The 13,147-nt window shown below is 44.7% G+C and overlaps 1 protein-coding gene across 8 annotated transcripts in view; it reads left to right on the forward strand.

Annotated features, from left to right (window-relative positions):
- The first annotated feature begins 586 nt into the window (after positions 1–586).
- The window catches only part of ARHGAP26 (Rho GTPase activating protein 26), a 484,190-nt gene continuing 471,629 nt past the window's right edge, over positions 587–13,147 (forward strand). For 3 of the 8 annotated variants that reach the window (XR_002646893.3, XM_022589981.3, XM_089909436.1), the window contains exon 1: positions 587–1,154. Coding sequence is in view for 6 of the 8 variants with exons in the window: in XM_022589981.3 (XP_022445689.1) it covers positions 1,001–1,154 (154 nt within the window). In the remaining 2 variants the exon portion in view is untranslated. The remainder of the gene's footprint in view (positions 1,155–13,147) is intronic. The other 5 variants (XM_089909434.1, XM_022589984.3, XM_089909435.1 and 2 more) reach the window with 3 other exon arrangements.

Consider the following 13,147-nt stretch of genomic DNA (forward strand, 5'->3'; position numbering starts at 1 on the left):
CTGAAATTCTCGTAAGGATGTTAGATCCTTCGGCTGAGAGCAGCCGTGGGCGGGTTTTGAGTAGGAGTGGCCGTGAAGGGGTCGGACTGTAGGGGGCGGGAAGACTGCAGGCAATAAGAGCTGGTAATTTTAAGATGAAAATATTTTCTGCTCGACTGGAAGAAGAAGCTTGTTCCTAGGGGCGATGTGGTCGCTTGGTGCGCTCGGGGTTCCTCTGGGGCAGGGGGCTGCATTTTGAGTGCAAGCTCGATTGCCTGAAGTGTGAGGGGGACTGCAGCCCTAAATTCCCAGATTTTTCATGTTCGGCACATCTAGGCTCTTACGCTCCCCAGACCTTCAGACGCACCATCTCGGATGCGGGCGGGCAAGGTACGCGGCATGCCGCAGCGCTCACCTTCTGGTCTCCGGGTCTGCAACACCGCGCGGGCGGGTGCGGGCGGAGCTTGTGCTGCGGACCTATGCAGTGGCGTGGGTCCCGCCCCCTGGACCAGGCCCCGCCTCCGGACACCAATGATTGGGTTATAGCCGCGGAAGGGCCGTGCGTACCCGGAAGGCTCGGAGGTCTGATTGGCTTGGCTGGGATTAGGTCATTGCTAGCAGGTTAGTGCGGCCCGAACGCCGGCGGAGCGGCCCAGGCTGCTGTGAGAGGGCGCTCGAGGCTGCTGGAGAGCGAACAGGCGAAGGAGGCGGGGAGGAGGCGGCTGCACTCGCTCGACTTCTCGTTCCCTTCCCGGCGCCGCTGCGGGTCCGTCTCTGCGCTTCCTGCTCCCCGGCCGCTCGGTTGCACGCCGCCGGAGCAGCCGCCCTTCGTTCGAGTCCCGGCTCGGTTCGGAAGTCGTGCGCGCCCGCGGACACCGCGCGCAGGGCTAGCCGGCGCCACACCTGTGGAGCCGGCGTCCGTCGCGGGTGCCGGCCGGGGTCCCGCCGCGTGCGTTCTCGGGGCTGCGGGCCGCCGGGGCCCCGGGGGAGGCGCGCCCCCCGGCTGGGCGCCGCAGACACCATGGGGCTGCCCGCGCTCGAATTCAGCGACTGCTGCCTCGACAGCCCGCACTTCCGAGAGACGCTCAAGTCACACGAAGCGGAGCTGGACAAGACCAACAAATTCATCAAGGAGCTCATCAAGGACGGGAAGTCACTCGTCAGCGCGCTCAAGAGTGAGTGCCCCCGAGCCTGGCGGGGACGGAGTTCGGGGGCGGGAGGGGCCGTCGGGAGGCGCTCAGCCCTGGGGGTCGCGTGTCCGGCTGGTTTTCTGCCCCCGGGCGCTGAGGGACGGGTGTAGATGCTTGTAGTGGGGCGGGAAGGATACGTAAAATGGGCGAACTAGCAACAAGACAGTGAGGGAAAAGATCCGTCGCCCGGCCGTTTGCGTTCCGGGGTGGCTGGGAGGAGACCGAGCGCGAGTGGCGCTCTGGGGCGCCGCGGCGGGTGTGCGCAGCACACAGGTGTCCTGGGAGTAGGACTGGAGTGCCTGGTGCGCCGCAGCCTGCTGGGAAACACCTTCGCGTCCACGACTCCCGCTCCCTTGGGGAAGAGTTGCTCACCCCTGGGTGCCCAGCCTTGGGAATGGAGTGGGCCCCGCCAAGGGGGCGCTGCCTCCCCTCGGAAAAAGGCGGGTTGTGCCTTCTTCGCTCCCTGGGCGCAGCGCCAGCCTGCTCAGGGCCGCTGGGTTTCTCCGAAAGGCACAGCTGCTGCCCAGAGAAGGGGTGGGTGGGATGGTCGGTCAGCTCGAGATTCTCTGGAGTACTGGCAGCCTGTACCTCCCAGATCTAGAATCAGGGTCACGTACGTGTGCAGGTTCTGATTCTTGTGTTTAGCAGAAGGTGATAAGGGTGGGAGTACAGAATCAGAGTGTTCCTTTACTCTAAACTGTGGGCGAGGGTTTAAAAATAGAACGAACATATCCTTTCCCTCTCCCGCTCCCTCGCTCCCCTTTTTACCTCTCCCAATATCCTGGAAAACTCAAAAGTCTGAGAAGGAATGTCCTCGGTCCTCACTCAGAAAGGAGAAGTTTAAACTCATCCTTATAGATCCTCAAACCTTTTGTAAAACAATTTTTGCAAATTTCCCTTTGGCAGGGGAGAAATGAGTTTTGCATTCTGTGTATGATTTGCCTTGTCTTCTGCAGAGCCAGGGAATGTCTCCTTCTGGCCAAACAGGAGTGCTCTAGGGAAGAGCGCCTTGGATTGTTGAGATCTTTTTTTGGGTGCCTTTTCAGTCTACCCATTTAAAATTAGTTTGGTCCATCTTTTAGTTTTGAGAATCAGGAAAAAAGGCAGAGAGTGGAATTGTCTTTGACTTTTCCTTTCTCTGTGATGGATTTCTTAATAGGTGGTATCTTTCAGCTAAGAAAGCTTGCATTGGCAGAGTGGGGCCCTAGCTGTGAGAATTGTCCCCAAGCCTCTATAAAGGAGGTGTAAAGTCAAGTGCCTGAGGTGTCATTTTGTGAGCCTGTTGCTTCTAAAAATGAAGAGGGAGACAGTGGAGCCCCAGGGCAGCAAGTGCCAGTGTTTTGGGGTGAAATAAACATGGAACTTTGATGTGATAAGGCTCCTCAGAAGCAGGGTCTCTGCTGGAGGCTGTGACCTGAAGCATATGAACAGACTCTTCTTTTGTCAATGACCAGGACCATCGTTGGTTCAGGGAATATGTGACCCTGGTTTGGAGTAAGTTAGGGGCCCACTTATAGGTTGAGCCTATGAATTTTTAAAAAAAATTTTTTTTTGCGGTACGCGGGCCTCTCCCGTTGTGGAGCACGGGCTCCAGATGCGCAGGCTCAGCGGCCATGGCTCATGGGCCCAGCCGCTCCGCAGCATGTGGGATCTTCCTGGACCGGGGCACTAACCCGTGTCCCCGGCATTGGCAGGCGGACTCTCAACCACTGTGCCACCAGGGAAGCCCCGGGCCCATGAATTTTGAGTGACTCTCAGGCTGGCTTTAACTGGGCCTCTGCTTTATTCAGCAAACATTTAGAGTGTTTTCTGTGTGTTAGATATTGCCCCAGGCACTGAAGTAGTAGTGACAGTTCTGCTGCCCCTGTGGTTGTAAAGACTTACTCCATGCCAGGCACTGCTTCAGCCACAAATTGTCTCATGTACTGTTACTCATTTTACAAATGAGAAAACAGACTTGGAGAAATCACTAGCGCAGAGCCACCCTGCTCTAACGGCAGGGTGGTTTTTGAGCCTCCACATGGTCTGAGCCAGAGCTGGAGTTCCTGCTGATGCTGAGCTCTTAATTCTGCCCCATCCCTCTTGCCCAGAATGGACCCCCTGGACCAAGCCTGTTGGAATCTGGACTTGCATTTTGTATCTCAGCCTTGAGTCTGAGGAGGATGCATTTGTGTGACTGGCAGTTTATTTGCCTGCTGCTGTTCTTTTGGGGGGTGGGGAGGGCATGTAAGAATTCTTTGAGTAGGAGGAAACAGTGTAGTGATAAAATTAAAGAGTTATTCAAATTGGCTAGTGGAATGGACCAGCTCTGTAACTTGGGGGAGAACTAGGTGTTCTAATCTCTTAATATCCAGCTCTATTTCTAACTATACTCTTCTTACTACTGCTTGAACAGGTCGTGTGACCTCTTAAAAAGGGTACAGGTGATTACTATTTACCAGACTTCGGGCATTGTGTTGTCGTTAGGTGCTTCTTGCATTGTATATTACTATATTAGTGTTTGTGTATTCATTTTCTTTGGATCATCTTTATCACTACTGTAAATGTAAAGCCAGTGTTTTAAAAAATACGTACATAAAAATAAATACGTAATTGTGTAAGTAACACTGGTTTAGATCATTTATAGGCTTTTCCAGCTCTAAAATTTTATGGTTTTATTTTGTAATTAATTTTCACAGATCTTTGGGTTAAGGTTTCCATTGTGTGTTAATCTGAGACAATAAAACTGGGATTGCTGAAGTTCAGCTAGATCATTATTCTTGCTACTTCCACTTTATGAAGGAGGAAACTGAAGCTCAGAGAGATTAGTAACCTGCCCAAGGCGTCACAGCAATTAAGTTGTCTGATTCCAGAGCCTGTGCACTTAACTCTGAAGCAAAACCGTAGGTCTGTTGTCTCTTGATTCCCCTTGATAATCTGATAAACAAATGAACTCCTTGAAGTCTTTCCCTGGAGTTCAAACCTCTGGGCTGGACACATGGAAGATAAGCAATAAAATAATTTGGGACCTACATTTCAAAAAATCCTGCTTTTGGAGAAAGTTCTTGTTTGATGTGGTGACTCCGAGTCACTTTTTTCTGTGCTGATTTGTCCAGGCCTTTTCTGTGGGCACTCTTTCCTCGACTTGATTAATCTGTGTCTCAGTCAAGAGGATTCTGTGTGTTTTAGTCCTTTTTTCTTTCTGTAAAGATGATAGAGGCGGGTGATGAAGTTCAGACTTGTAGAATTAAGAGTTTTAGGATTTTCTGTGTTTCATTCTTGACACCATCACCTACTGATTGACTCTGGGTGAGTCACTAAGCCTGAGCTCCTCCTGTGTAAAATGGGAGTAGCCACTCTGACCTCCTAGGGTTGCTGTGAGCACAAAATGAAACAGTGCATGTAAAGAAAGCACTTAGCTTGAAGCCTGGTGCATAGCATTGCTCTATTAATGATAGCTGTTATGATCTTCCAGCGTTCAGGGTTGTCAAGACTTGGAGCAAGAGTCACTAAGAGCAGAATTGTCCATCCAAATGAACAGTTTTTTGATTTGGATGCAAGGAGTTAGGCCCATGCCTTCTTCACGCCAGTTGTTGGTAACTTACACAGTTGTGTATGTATTAACCACTGGTGGGAAGAAGCCTGGTAATCCTATTTGTATAAAGTCATGGTTATGACAAAAAAGCCCCACAAGTTAAAGACAAAAAATAAAAAGTCTCTCAACATCTCTGTTGTTCCTAATATTCTGATAGCTTAAATTTTCCATCTTCTTGCTAGATTAACCCCTCTACCCCCCCCCCCCCCCACACACACCCATCCAGTGGCTGAGCTGGCTGCCTCTCTTTGCCTTGCAGGAAAAGCTTGCAGAATGCACTGGACTTCATGTCTGGCTGTCTCATGGACTCGATGGCAAACCAAATGTAGTTTCACAGAACTGAAAGTGAATTAGGCTGTTGGTTTTGAGAGGTGATGTGGGTTTTCAGGAACTGTGTTTCTTTCCACCTTCAGAGTTGGTTTATGGACTTACTGCTGGGGATATACCCCTTTAATTTTGACTTCTTTCTGAGACAGAGTGAGTTCTCTTATTTTGGTAGTCTTAGGTGGGAGGAGTGGGGCAGGAATGCACATTTTAGAATATCTTTATTGAGATATAATTTGCCTTAGTATACTGTTCACTCACTTAAAAGCATCCAGTTCAATGGTTTTTAGTACATTCGCAGAGCTGTACAGCTATCACCACAGTCAGTCTTAGAACATTTTCATTGCCCCCAAAAGAAATCCCGTTCCCATAAGCAGTTATTCCCCACCATTTGCTCCCAACTCCTCCTTCCCCATCCTCCCGCCCTCCAGCCCTAGTCAACCACTAATGTATTTTCTGTCTCTATGGATTTGCCTCTTCTGGATATCAGAAGTGTAATTTTAATGGTTTTCTCTTAGATGGTGGTGGGCATCTTGAGGCACAGTTTTCTTGATTGGAATTTCAGGTGGGAAACTTTGAACCCATAAGCTGCTCTTCTTCAGTGGGGTTTAAGTAGAGGTGGAGTCCCAAAGACTGAACCATGTCCTAGGGAAAACCCAGGTGTCTCATGAGGGGGAGGGGATGGATTCATTCTAGTTCATGGTACTTTGAAGGACGCAGGGGAGACTACCGAAACAAGACCAAGGATCCAACCCTTCTGTCAGTGAGCTTTTCAGTCAAGTTGGGGCAGGGTGTGTGATACTGAAAAAAGCCTTGGTAGCCTGCCGGGAGACACGTTTTTTTTTTTTTTTTTTACAAAAAAACTATGAGACCATAGTTTTCATGAGACTTTTTGGGGATGACATGCCTTTTTCATTGTATTCGTGGAGGTTAGTAATTCTGACCTGCATCACATCTCCAAGGCAACCACAGAGAATTTTAACAGAAATAAGTAGTTTTATAAGAATGCCAGCAAAAACCACAATAAATTTTAGCTGCTGTTTGTCTGTCAATAATCAAATCTTAAATTCAATGGACATTTATCTTTTAACAGAAATAGAGTTGTATAAATCTGTAGTCATAACTATATATACAAAGCAAAATTCTGTATTTTGGAACTTGAACCCTAGGCATAGAGACAGATAAAAAGTCTGATGTACTTAAGTGAGATCACACTTATAAGATTTTTTGCTAAGGCATGAAGAAAGAATATTTAGGTAGTGCATTACTTAAGGAAAAAAAAAGATGAGATCTAAATAGTTTTAATAATATCTGCTAGAGGGCATTCATGAGGCTCAATAGGGACCCTAAACTCACAGGAAAAAAAAAAAGGAAAAATTATATCTATTTTCTTATATAGTGCAAGCTGTCATTAATTGCCATAATCTAAATGCCCAGTCTGACAGATGTGTTCCAGAAAAAGCATGTCTGTCTTAAATGTTTCAGAAATCTTCTCTGGTCCTGGGTTGATAACCACTCATCTCCACGGATAATGCCACATTTCAGAGTGGTCTGGATTCTGGACATTAGTAATCCTAGTGGGCATTGACATAACATTCTCTTTATAGCAGTCCTTCCACAAGATGCCTTCCAAGAATGCATTTATATATGGCTCCAGCCCTTTTATGTAGATAGGGAACACATCAGTATTGAGTTCATTTAAGAAGTGGACTCGGAGGAGTTAACTTGGAGCCCATAATACGCAGCCTGAGGAGACCCAGGTCTGGGGAGCAGAGTGCAATGCAAGGAGCCAGGCCTCTGTTATCAGGCAGATCTGATGTCTAGTCCGAGCTCTACCACATATACGCTGTAAGACCTTGGGGGCACTGTCAGTTTCCTCAGCAAACAAACAAGCAAACAGAAAACCTGAAACCTCGCCAGCAGCTCTTGTTTATTGAACACTCACCAAGGGCCCGGCCCTATGCTAAGTGCACACATTGTCTCGTGAGTCTTCATACCTCTGTCCGGTGGGATGAATACTTATTTGTGTGCACGTTACAGTTTGGGTAACTTGTCTAAGGACACACAGCTAGGCAGTTGTGCAACCAAGTTTTGAAGCTGACCGTGGACTGCAGGGCCTTCTCTTGAACATGACCCTTCAGTGCTTCAGTAGACACGCTGGCAGTGAAGATGCAAATTGTTCGGAGATCTAGACACTAGAAAGAAGAAACATGCAGCAGGTGCTAGATTAAGTGAGAATATTGTCCCCGTTGTTTTTCAGACTCTGAGTCCTGAGTAGCAAAGAATAGCTAAGATTCTGTATTGTGCTCTGAAGTTTTGTGTTTCTCTCTTCATCATATGATTAAAGAGCCATTGTAGGCTGGTGAGACAAATGAGGGCGTCTGATTATCTCTTGGCTTTTTGAAGCAGTAGAGTTGCTCTTTGGGGGTAGTAGCACTGATTACCAATGACTCTCTCTCTTTTTAAATATTTTTTAGAAAATGCATACGTTCCTAGCATTCATTTATTTTTTTAATTAAAAAATTTAAAAATTGAGATATAAATGACACATTTTAGATGTTAGATGTACAACATAATGATTCGCTATTTGTATATAATATGAAATGATCGCTGCAGTATGTCTAGTTAACATCTGTCACCATACATAATTACGAATTCTTTTTCTTGAGAACTTTTAAGATCTACTCTCTTAGCAGCTTTCAAATATACAATTATAGTACTATTAACTATAGTCACCATGCTGTACATCACATCCTATGACTTATTTATTTTATAACTGAAAGTTATTCTCTTTTAACTGGGTAATAAAGCATTGAACATGGAGGCCAAAAACTTGTTCTTGAGTCTGATTTGTTAAGATAAATAGTTCATCCTCTTTGCTCATTAAAACAAGAGTAAAAAAAAAAATCAACATCAAGAGTTGTGTGCTTAGAGCATGTCACCCTTTTATACTTCTTTAGGACTTGGTGTAGGCTTTTTATAGTAGTGAGGTGAGTCCTTCATTAATGGTATAAATTCCCAAAGCCTGTTCAGTGCCAACCTGCTTTGTTTAGGAGTAATTATATTACTCACAGAATCCTAATGGAACAAATGCTTATGGAGTTAGGTAGCAAAAAGTTTTTTCTCAGCTCCTTTGCTTTGCTTTAGCACCTTTCAAATAAAAGAAAAAAAAAGGCATTTCCTAATTATTTGTAAACGGTGGTAATTTGCAGTACTGACATTTGGAGTATTCATACAAATATAAACAACGGCAAATTATATCCAAACAAGATTTTGTAGTTTTTATATAACACTGGCTTTAAAAAAAGTCCTTCCACTTCAATCCAATTATTCTGTTCTCAATTGGATTGAATAAATTGCATCTAATCTGTTGCACTCAGCACACTGATTGAGGCTTAAGTTCTCCCCTCCCTCCTTTTTTAAAAAATATAATTAATAGACTTTATTTTTTAGAGACGTTTTTAGGTTTACAGAACAATTGAGTGGAATGTATAGAGAGTTCCCATAGAGTCCCTCACACCCTTTCCTCTCAGGTGGTACATTTGTTACAAAAGTTATATAGTGTTATAACTAAAGTCCATTGTTTACATTAGGGTTCACTCTTTGTGTTGTATATTCTATGAGTTTTGACAAACGTATAATAATGTGTGTTGGCCATTACAGTATAATGCAGAATAATTTCAACCCTTGAAATACATATCTTTGTGCAGACATGTGTTTTCATTTCTTATTTCATTTCCTACCTAGGAGTAGAATTGCTCGGATGTATGAATAAACTTATGTTTAATTTTTTTTTTTTGCGGTACGCGGGCCTCTCACTGTTGTGGCCTCTCCCGTTGCAGAGCACAGGCTCCGGACTCGCAGGCTCAGCGGCCATGGCTCACGGGCCCAGCCGCTCTGTCGCATGTGGGATCTTCCCGGACTGGGGCACGAACCCGTTTCCCCTGCATCGGCAGGCGGACTCTCAACCACTGCGCCACCAGGGAAGCCCATTATGTTTAATTTTTTAAAAAACCTGCCGAAAGGTTTTCTGCAGCAGAGGCATCCTTTAAAATTCCCACCAGGATCGTCTGAGGGTTTCAATTTTTCCACATCATCACCAGTACTTGTTACTGTCTGTCTTTTTGATTGTAGCTATCCTAGTGAGCGTGAAGTGATATCTCTTGGTTTTAATTTGCATTTCCACGATGACTAACGATGATGAGCATACTTTCATATGATTAAGGGCCATTGGTGCATTTTCTTTGCTGACATGTCTATTCATATCTTTTTGTTGGGCACTATTTTATACCTTGGATTTTTTTTTTACCCTTTTACTTTGTCCCATACAACTTTTTTTTTTTTTTTTTTAGTCCCATAAAACTTTTGATGATTAAGTGAACACCACTCCCCTCGGTAGATTTTCTCTATTTGCCCTCATTTGAGGACTTTCTGCTTCCGTTTGCCTCAACCTCAGATGCACTTGTCTGATCAGTTTCACATTCCAGGGCTTGGAAGGTGATTCTGACACGGCTGTGGTTCAGATCTCTGCTCCAGCTAGGCCAGCCAGCATCCCTCTGGGCAGAGGCCTCAGGCTGAACTTCCTAGTGCTGGCCAGTGTAAGCTAATGATCACAAACCCCAGGAATTGACCACATGAGAATGGGTCAGGGAGGAACCATTATCACCACCAAGCTATTGGGGAAAGCAATTCATGAAGGTGACTTTGCTACCCTGTTTAGGCCATTGCATTTTTAAAAGTTAGCCAAAGGAGGGATGCCAGTATGAAGCTAACAAAGTGGATTTTCTAGATTAAATTTCTGACTGACCCTAGTTTCAATTTTTAAAATTATAACCCAGTATGTTCCAAATTATATATCTTAGGCCACCAGAGGAAGGCTTTCATTTCAAATATGGAGCTTTGCTCCACTCTTACTGTGTCCTCCAAGCCCTAGCCTAGAGTAAGGGCTTTTAAGGTGGTGGTAACAGGTGCAGAATTCGTGAGGCGGGAGAGATCATGGGGTGTCTGAGGACTAGCAGGGAGGCCAGTGTAGCTGGAGCAGAGTGATGGCAAATGAACAGGGAGAGAGGTCAGGAGCCAGGTCCTAGAGGTCCTGAGTCCCAGAAAGGACTTTGGGTTTCATTCTAAGTGTGATGGGAAGCCAGGAGGAGGTTGTGACATCATCCTGCTTGTGTTTTTAAGAGATTATGGGGGCCACTGTGTGGAGAATAATTTAGTGGGGCAAGAATGGAGGCAAGGAGAGCAGTTAGAAGGCTGTTATAATAGGTGAAGTAAGAGGCAATGGCACCTTGGGCTAGGGTGGCAGCACTGGAGATGGTGGTCAGATTCTGGGTGTTTTTGGAAGTAGAGCCCACAGATTTGCCATTTGATTGGATTTGGGCTTTGAGAATAAAAGTCAAGAATGATTAGGGACTTCCCTGGCAGTCTAGTGGTTAATACTTCACCTTCCAATGCAGGGGGTGTGGGTTCGATCCTTGGTTGGGGAGCTAAGACCTCTCATGCCTCAGGGCCAAAACACCAAAACATAAAACAGCAGCAATATTGTAACAAATTCGATAAAGACTTTAAAAATGGTCCACATCAAAAAATCTTAAAAAAAAAAAAAAAAAGAATGATTCCAATGTTTTTAGCTGGAGCAATTATGTGAATGATAGCGCTATTTTCTGAAATAAAGATGACTTGGGAAGGATTAGTTTTGGAGGTAAAATGGACAGTATGAATGGATGACCTAATCTTACAGTGCAAAGACAAAAAAATTCGTGTACGCAGTTCATGAATACATCCTCATAAAAGAATCACAGAGTGTGGAACTATACAGAGTAAAGCACCCTTTTGCCCGAGTTAACCAGTGGTGTGCTTTTTTTCTTGTCCTTTTCCTGTGCATATTTTTTTTTTCTTAGGGGGGGTTATAGAATATGAATTATTCTGTGTTTTGCTTTTCTGGTTGAGACTCTCTTTTAGAGACCTTCCATGTCAGTACACATACACAGTGTATTCTTTTTAATGCCTGCAGAGAGCTCTGCTATGTGGAGATACCATAGCTTATTTACCCCGTCTCCTGTTGAGGGATATTTGGATTGCCTCAGCATAGAAGGTGCTGCAGTGATTATTTGCACACCCACCTTTGTGTGTGGGTCCTAGGAGTTCCATGGGATAGATTCCTCAAGGTGGAGTTGTTGCCAGCCTCCATTTTTTAAAGCTCTTTGACATCGACTGTTTAGGTCCTTGCATCCCTGAACAAGCCCTTCTGTTAGGCACTGACACAGATTCTAAAGGAACCGGGGGTGGGCGGGGGGGAAGAGAGAGAGAGAGAGAGAGAGAGAGAGAGAGAGAGAGAGAGAGAGAGAGAGATTACAGTTAATTGGCTGTGTCCTAATTAGCCTTGGACCTGTCCGAAATCCTTTCTGAGCTGCAAGTTCTTACAGATAAAATGGGAGATGGGATGTGGCTTTGCCCATATATAATAGGCCATTCTGACCTCAAATTTCAGGGAAATCACATTTGGTAGGGTGAGGAAAATAGCCTTAGTGGCCAAAGGAATATTTACAAATTATAGTCACTGGGGTTTACACATTTTTGTAGAAACCCAGAGTGGAGAAAGAGAGGAAATAGTAAGGAAAACAGCTTGGCAGTGTGGGCCAGAAGCTGTCACGGTGTGTTTATATCTGGCTCATTTCACCTCGGTTCGAAGGCACAGAATGCTACAGAGGGTGAGCTTGGAGACTGGGCAGTACTTACTATATTTAGAAAGAGGAGATTCCTGGGGCTGGGGGTGTCCGTGTGTGTGTGTGTGTGTGTGTGTGTGTGTTTTCTTTGCCAGATGGACAAAGGGTTGAGGGGCTTGGGAATTCTGGATTAAACCTTGTTAACTGGCTGGCTTCTCTGGGCCAAGCCAGTAGCTAAGGTTTGACTCCTGCTGCTGCCACACAGGAAAAGCCAAAATGAACCCCATTTTACATGGTTTGTAAAACCACCACAGGTAGGTTTCAAAGCTCATCTGATCTTGCTATCAAATGTGCTTTTAAGTTTATTCCAGGCTGATTTGAACACTTTGAAAATATGAACTGGCTTCTCCCGTGAGACTTTAGATAGATTTCCAGGCAGATTGAGTTGAACTTGAGGCTGTTTCTGTGCCACAGAGACTGTCAGGCAGATAGGACCCAAACCGTAACAGATTCCTGACTGCACATCTCACTATTACACTTGTGGGTCAGGTGTAGAAGATGATTATCAGTTGAGCAAATGAAACAAAATTAAAAAGCATTTTTATTTTAATTCATACCTGTGTTTCTTTTTTGAAAGTTTATGTCAGTAAGTAATACCTATAAATAGTACACAATTTAGAGGGGACAAGAAGGAATGTTAGCATCCTCAAATTTCTCCTGTCTCCAAATCCTTAGTTGTTCTACTGCAGGCAACATTTTACCCATTCTTGAATATTTTTCAGATATAATTTATGCATGTGCCAGCAAATACAGATTTATATATTTCTCCAGTAGCATACCATATGCACTGTTTTGCATATTTTTGCATTTTGCACGATTTTAATGTATTTTGAATATTATTCAACATTGGTACGTATAGAGCAAATTCATTTTTAGCATCGCATTGTATTGCACTGGATGGACATAACATAGTTTATTTAATCAGTCCCCAAATAGTAGACATTTAGATGATTTCCAACCTTTTACCATTATAAGCAATGCCGCTGTGAACCTCCTGGTACCTGTCATGGGCATATGAGTGAGTAGATCTGTAGGATGCATTCTAGAAATGGAACTGCTGGGCCAGAGGGTATGTACATTTTTCATTTCAATGAATATCTCATAGGAGTGTTTCTGAAAAGCTCTGAGTGAACTGAATTTTATAAATCACATTTTAGAGTAGAAAGGAAACTCACTATTTGGTTTATTATAGGGTGGCGTCTGTAATAAAACAACAGTCAGAATTTTCTCCATTTCCTACTCCCCAGTTTGTATGTACTGTTCATTCTGGGATCAGGAGTCACAACAAAGTCATTCCCTAAAATGAGACAGAGCTGGATTGGGGATCACTTGCATGCGGGGCTCCAGAGAGCTTG

Source organism: Delphinapterus leucas, chromosome 3, assembly GCF_059928025.1.
Source record: "Delphinapterus leucas isolate spDelLeu-1000000601 "Yukka" chromosome 3, BTC_Dleu_Yukka2, whole genome shotgun sequence".
NCBI classification, from domain to species: domain Eukaryota; kingdom Metazoa; phylum Chordata; class Mammalia; order Artiodactyla; family Monodontidae; genus Delphinapterus; species Delphinapterus leucas.